Source organism: Oratosquilla oratoria, chromosome 5 (assembly GCF_046742065.1).
Source record: "Oratosquilla oratoria isolate Oo_2021 chromosome 5, ASM4674206v1, whole genome shotgun sequence".
Taxonomy (NCBI): Eukaryota; Metazoa; Arthropoda; class Malacostraca; order Stomatopoda; family Squillidae; genus Oratosquilla; species Oratosquilla oratoria.
In genome coordinates this window covers 51,458,366-51,465,688 of record NC_134781.1, presented here as the reverse complement: position 1 = coordinate 51,465,688, position 7,323 = coordinate 51,458,366, and the positions used below count along the sequence as shown (strand labels likewise).

General features: G+C 39.4%; 1 protein-coding gene across 1 annotated transcript; it reads right to left on the bottom strand.

Annotated features, from left to right (window-relative positions):
* Nucleotides 1-5,312: 5,312 nt before the first annotated feature.
* Nucleotides 5,313-5,780, bottom strand: LOC143025797 (uncharacterized). The gene has a single exon (XM_076185806.1). The coding sequence runs from the start codon at nucleotides 5,778-5,780 to the stop codon at nucleotides 5,313-5,315; it is 468 nt and encodes a 155-aa protein (XP_076041921.1).
* Between the last annotated feature and the right edge of the window lie 1,543 nt (nucleotides 5,781-7,323).

Sequence of the window (7,323 nt, the reverse complement as noted above, 5' to 3'; positions counted from 1 at the left end):
TGTTCTATTTTGGCTACGTTTAGCGGGTTGGAGATGCCTAGCCCTCCCATTCTAGGTGGAAGTTCAATGAGTTTTCTTTCCTCTTCGTTTAATGTCCGTCCGTTGGTGATGGCCGGTACTAGCTCGTTTCTGATGGTTTCTTCAAGGGGTCTTAGTAGGTCGGTGATGTTAGGTACCGTCCTTAATATGTAGTTCCACTTATGTTTAACCCCATATATGAATGCGGCATATGCCGCCTGCGGTTCGGTCTTTGCAAAGTTAGCTAGGAGCCTAACTTCCGCCACCCAATCGTTAACTTTCTTTTCAATATATTGCTTTTTAAAGGATTCTGAGCCGATCACTGCACCGAGATGTCTTTCCCCCTCTTTTGTTACCTTCACTTCACTGTTCTCAAAGAGGATTTTGGCATTGTCAAAGTGCTCTGGTTTCACTATGAGGACAGACTTCTTTGCATTCGGAATGTAACCCAAGCCCGGGCCGTGTGCCAACACCAGATCCCACCACTTTTTTAGGTCAGCTACTTTTCCTGCCCCCGTGAGATCATCTGCATATGCTACCTGTTTGACCATGGTGTCCTCATATTGTATCTTCTGCTGAAGGTGCATAAGACCGAGCGCGTACATACCCATGGCCACCGGGTCTCCCTGAGTGGTTCCTTCTACTACTACTACTACTACTGCTGACTACTACTGCTACTACTACTACTACTTCTATTACTAATACTACTGCTACTACTACTACAACTACTACTACTACTACTAATACTAATACTAATATATAATAATGATAATAATGATAATGATAATAATGATAATAATAATAATAATAATAATAACAATAATAATAATCATTATAATAATAATAATAATAATAATAATGATGACGATGATGATGATGATGATGATGATGATGATGATGATGATGATGATGATGATGATGATGATGATGATGATCATAATAATAATAATAATAATAATAATAATAATAATAATAATAATAATAATAATAATAATAATAATAATAATAATAATAATAATAATAATAATAATAATAATAATAATAATAATAATAATAATAATAATGATAATAACAACAACAACAACAACAACAACAACAACAATAATAATAATAATAATAATAATAATAATAATAATAATAATAATTATAATAATAATAATAATTATAATAATAATAATAATAATAATAATAATAATAATAATAATAATAATAATAATAATAATAATAATAATAATGATAATAATGATAATAATGATAATTATAATAATAACAAGAATAAGAATAATAATGATGATGATGATAGTAATAATAATGAGAATAATGATAACAATAATAACAACAGCAACAATAATAATAATAACAATATCTTGCCCAGATATGCAAGAGAATGACTAAAGGAAAAGGTAGGTATATTCATACATAGACAGAGAGAGCGAGAGAGAGAGAGAGAGAGAGAGAGAGAGAGAGAGAGAGAGAGAGAGAGAGAGAGAGAGAGAGAGAGAGAGGGCAATGAGAAGAAACGGGATTAATTAGAGAATTGTTGAAGGAAGGTTGAATGGGGGGGGGGTAAGGAAATTTTTTAGTAAAATTAGAATAAAAATTTTTGACTTAAGGGTATTCAAAGAGAGTCCTCAGTTAGAAGATAAAATCACTTACGTACATTTTTTCTACCCAAGGAATTTCAGAGGAAGGAAGGAATTCTAGTTTTATAGGGAAAACTAATTTCGAACTTGCGACCTAAATTTTCTTGTCGTTTTTTTAGACAGTTTTTTTTTTTTTACGTTTTTACTTATTTGATTTTTAGTTGAGTCTATGCCAAAGAGTAATTGTTATATCATCTTAAGAAAACATTCAACATCTTACATGTCTCATTTTCTCGATTCTTTATAATAAATATTTACACACACACACACACACACACACACACACACACACACACACACACATATATATATATATATATATACTTATATATATATCACATATATGTATATATATATATATATATATATATATGTGTATATATATATATATATTCTGGTTGAAATCAACTGCACTAGTTGCTTTAACAATCTTCAAGACTGTATTCTTTAATCTGGAGAATACTTTCCTATTAGCAAATGAGAGGGACAGGAAGTAGTCATTCATGACTCTCAAAAGAATATACACAGTGCATGCCAACTGATATATTTTTGCATAGTAATAGTATTGAACAACTATTGACTCCACCGAAACTATAGTTTTTCGCCTCGTCGTGAGGCGTCTTCAGGGTGAGGACTGCTTTGTAGGATGCTCTGCTATATTGAAGGTCTTCCAACGAATAATGACCGCTGGTTGGATGGGCGGGCTTATAAGGCTCAGCCTGCCTAGCTCAGACGGAATACTGGCCTCTCATTGGCTGAGAGGTGCAGTATGGGATTTTGTCCGGGAGCCAAGGGGGTGGGATTTTGTCTGGGAGCCAAGGGAGTGGGATTTTGTCCGCGCGCCCTGTAAAGAATAACCCCCTCCAGGAACAACAAGCCCTTAGACAGCAGCAGCCCCGCGAACAAATGGAACATGTCCAGCTAGTCAATCAGCGCCTAGGACCAGTAACCAGAGCAGCAGCAAATCAGGCCAGAGCTTCTAGACAAAATCCCACCCCCTTGGCTCCCGGACAAAATCCCACCCTCTTGGCTCCCAGACAAAATCCCACCCTCTTGACTCCCAGACAAAATCCCACCCTCTTGAATCCCAGACAAAATCCCACCCTCTTGGCTCCTAGACAAAATCCCACCCCCTTGGCTTCCAGACAAAATCCCAACCCCATGGCTTCCAGACAAAATCCCACCCCCTTGGCTCCCAGACAAAATCCCACCCCCTTGGCTCCCGGACAAAATCCCATACTGCACCTCTCAGCCAATGAGAGGCCAGTATTCCGTCTGAGCTAGGCAGGCTGAGCCTTATAAGCCCGCCCATCCAACCAGCGGTCATTATTCGTTGGAAGACCTTCAATATAGCAGAGCATCCTACAAAGCAGTCCTCACCCTGAAGACGCCTCACGACGAGGCGAAAAACTATAGTTTCGGTGGAGTCAATAGTTGTTCAATACTATTACTATGCAAAAATATATCAGTTGGCATACACTGTGTATATTCTTTTGAGAGTCATGAATGACTACTTCCTGTCCCTCTCAGTTGCTAATAGGAAAGTATTCTCCAGATTAAAGAATACAGTCTTGAAGATTGTTAAAGCAACTAGTGCAGTTGATTTCAACCAGAATTGCCTTAGAGAAAACCTGTGCCCCAGAAATATATATATATATATATATATATATATATATATATATATATATATATATATATATATATATATATATATATATGACAATCTCCTTGACAGTAGCGCACGGGATTCGAACCCGCTGCCCCAAGACACACTCGCCTTAGACCGCTCGACCACTTGACAGCATAAAACCTTGAGAACTCATAGTCAACCTGACTATCGAGATTGGGGAGGGCGCACACTACACCCATTAACCACCCATTTTCACCCCATGGCCGTTACACCCAGTGGGAGTAGAAAGGACCGGAACGAATCCCTTCACGCTTGTCGCCAACGTAACCATTTGAGAACTTCGCTAGTGAACAGCGACATCAATCAGACAATCTCCTTGACAGTAGCGTACGGGACTCGAACCCGCTGTATCAGGAAGTAAATTCCCAAAACACACTCGCCTTAGACCGCTCGACCACTTGACAGCATAAAACCATGAGAACTCATAGTCAACCTGACTATCGAGATTGGGGAGGGCTCACACTACACCCATTAACCACCCATTTTCACCCCATGGCCGTTGCACCCAGTGGGAGTAGTAAGGACCGGAACGAATCCCTTCACGCTTGTCGCCAACGTAACTATTTGAGAACTTTGCTAGTGAACAGCGACATCAATCAGACAATCTCCTTGACAGTAGCGCACGGGATTCGAACCCGCTGCATCTGGAAGTAAACTCAATTAGTCGAGCGGTCTAAGGCGAGTGTGTCTTAGGAATGTCTCAAATATATATATATGTATATATATATATATATATATATACAATATGTATATATATATATATATGTATATATATGCATATATATATACATATATATACATAAACATATATATATATATATATATATATATATATGTATATATATATATGTATATATATATATATACATACACTGAATAGTCTCCAGTCAACAAATTACGGATATACATAATTTCAACCACATGAATTCATTTTAATTTCATAGCATCACAATCGAGATTGGCGAGGAACTCGATGAAAGCATATTTACGGAAACTAGTATGTGGTCAAGCTAAGGACTCGAACCCAGTTCAGAGGTAATAAGTGACAATGGCTTAGTCCATTGCGCTATCAAGAGTGATAGCGCATTGGATTCGAGTCCTTAGTTTGATTACGTATTAGTTTTCGTATATATGCTTCCATTGAGCTCCTCGTCAGTCTCGACTCTGATGGCATGGAGTTAAAGTGAATTAATGTGGTTAAAAAAAAATATATATATATATGTATATATGTATTTATATATATTGTAGTGTTCCTTAGGGTACGCAGGGATTAAAACGAAGTTCTGAGTTGACACTGGTTGCAGGTCATTCTAGAAAGAATGCTTTTATTGTAATCAATTTGTTCAAACTACAAATATAAACAAGTACCAACAAATACGTTGTCGTAACTCCAACATCACATATTGACATCGGGTATACAATCATATCACGAAATTCGTATATAGAAATAACATCATATATTGACATCAGACATACAATCATATCTCGAAGTTCGTGTATAGAAATACTACAATACTAAACTAATATTGACTTACAGACTCGTGCGTCTCCTTTGGTTCCTGCGCTCGTTGACATATTTGGCATGACTATGGTCAAGTGATGATTTGGTTGCACAATTCGTGACTTGTCCTTCCCTCTAACTGCGTATAACCCACTATTAGGCGACTATTTCACTAATGCTAGTTAGAGAGAAAGCAACTTTATCATTGCCGCTCACACACACACTGTCCACTTTTCCCCCCACACGCCCGCCCATGTCGACGCCGGGAACGTGGGGGAAGTGGTACAACTGATAGTACCGTTACTTTTTGACAGACGTACAACGTACAAATTGCTTCTTCCACCTCTGATTTTTTTCACATGAAAAGTAATAATACAATTTTACGTCTATGGACGTAACACTCCCCACCTTGAATCTTACTATTAAAAATATATATATATGACAGAGATAGCATAAAACATTACATAGACCCTTCAAGGAATACTAGTTTTGTAATGCGTCGGATGAGCTCACTGAATTGAGTTTTCAAACGAGCACTACGGACCAATCCATCCTTGCTCACCCATACTTCTTGGACTCTCCCTAGCGGCCAAGAACCACGACGCGAGTTTTTATTCATAACAAGCACCAAATCCCCGACTGAAAGGTTCGGGCTTTCCAAGTTCCATTTCTGCCTTCTTTGCAATTCCACTAGGTATTCAGTAACCCACCTTTTCCAAAATTGTTTAGCTAGATGTTGCACGTGACCCCAATGCTTGCGGTAAGGATCGGCATAATGAAAAACTCCCCAAGATAGCGGGGAGTTTCCTTGGAGTAACAGATGATTGGGAGTCAGCGGACTCTCATCACTTGCACCATCACTGCATTTGGTGAGGGGCCGACTGTTGACTATACTTTCCGGCTCGCAGAAGAGGGTTTTGCAAAACATCATCAACCATCCTGGGGGTTTTGATGACCAAAGCGAACAGTATTTTGCGTACAGACCTAACCATACGTTGCCAGACGCCTCCGTGGCGTAACGCGGAAGGCGTGTTGAACGACCACTCAACGTCACGTCAACGTGTTTCCCTTACGATCAAAGATCGGTCAAGATCTCGTACACTGCGTGCTAGTTCAGCCCTCACTCCTACTAGGTTAGTACCATTGTCTGACCACACCTTACTGGGATAACCTCACCTCGCTGTGAAGCTTACGAAACCGTTGATAAATGCGTCAGTTTGCAAGCTGTCAAGCTTCTCAATGTGAATAGCTCTTGTAGTAAAACACGTGTACAGACACCCGTAACGCTTCATTTCTGATCTCCCGACTTTAACATGGAAGGGTCTAAACAGGTCTACTCCTATGTACCTAAAGATAGGCCCCCAGGTCCATACCTCTCAGGAGGGAGGTCAGACATTCTTTGGTTCATGGGGGCCCCATATAATCTCTTACAAACTATGCAATCCATTTGGACGCGCTTCACCAGTTTTCTGCCCCGTATGATCCAGAATTTCTTACGCACCTGACTGAGTGTCCATTCTACCCCTACGTGAGATGAAACATGGCAATCCCGTACAATTAACGTAGACAACCCGTGGTCATGAGGGAGGATCACAGGATTTATGGCTCGCTCAGTCAAGGCTGCATGCTTGAGTCTACCACCAACTACTAACAGACCATCTATAATAATAAGAGACAGTTTATAAATTGAACTGAACTTTAATACAGTTTCCCCTGCTTTAATGTTCTTGATTTCATGAAAATAAACACGCCCTTGAACATGGATGACAATTAGATTTTCTGCGTGCTTTAGTTCATGGATCTCAAGTGGTGAACTCGGCGGAATCTTCGTCCCCTTAAGGAATTGAATTAGCCTTAACCACCAACCAACAGCCTTCTATAATTTGTAGAAGCTTGAATAATGTTCAATCAGCGTATCGATCGGGTGTTGAGCGATGCCCGACTGACAAGACTGTACAGTACCCGTGGAGCGTATGTCACGCCTTACCTCTGGATCTTCATCCTGAAGGCATCCTACAGGATTATCTTGTGATGGCCATGCACACTTGTAATTTGACAAGAAGGGAGGACCAATGAACCAAGAAACTGGCAAATTGTCTACGAAGCATCCCCGAGATAATATGTCTGCTGGATTATCTTCACCACTAATATAATGCCACTGATTGGCCTCTGAAACCTGTCTAGTGAGTGTAACACGATTTGTTGCAAAGGTCTTGAACTTTCTTGTCTCGTTCTGTATATATGCCAGAACTATAGTACTGTCAGACCAGAAGTTAGATTTGAGCAAGGGGATATCCAACTCTCTTCTAACAAAAGCATCTAATTTGGCTGCTTCAACGGCAGTCGAAACTTCCAATCTTGGTATAGTAATTCCTCTGATGGGAGCTACTCTGGCTTTACTGGCTAGCAGAGCTACATGCACCTTTACATATTTATTGATTGTCCTGGCAACCTCACTTGCATCACAAAAG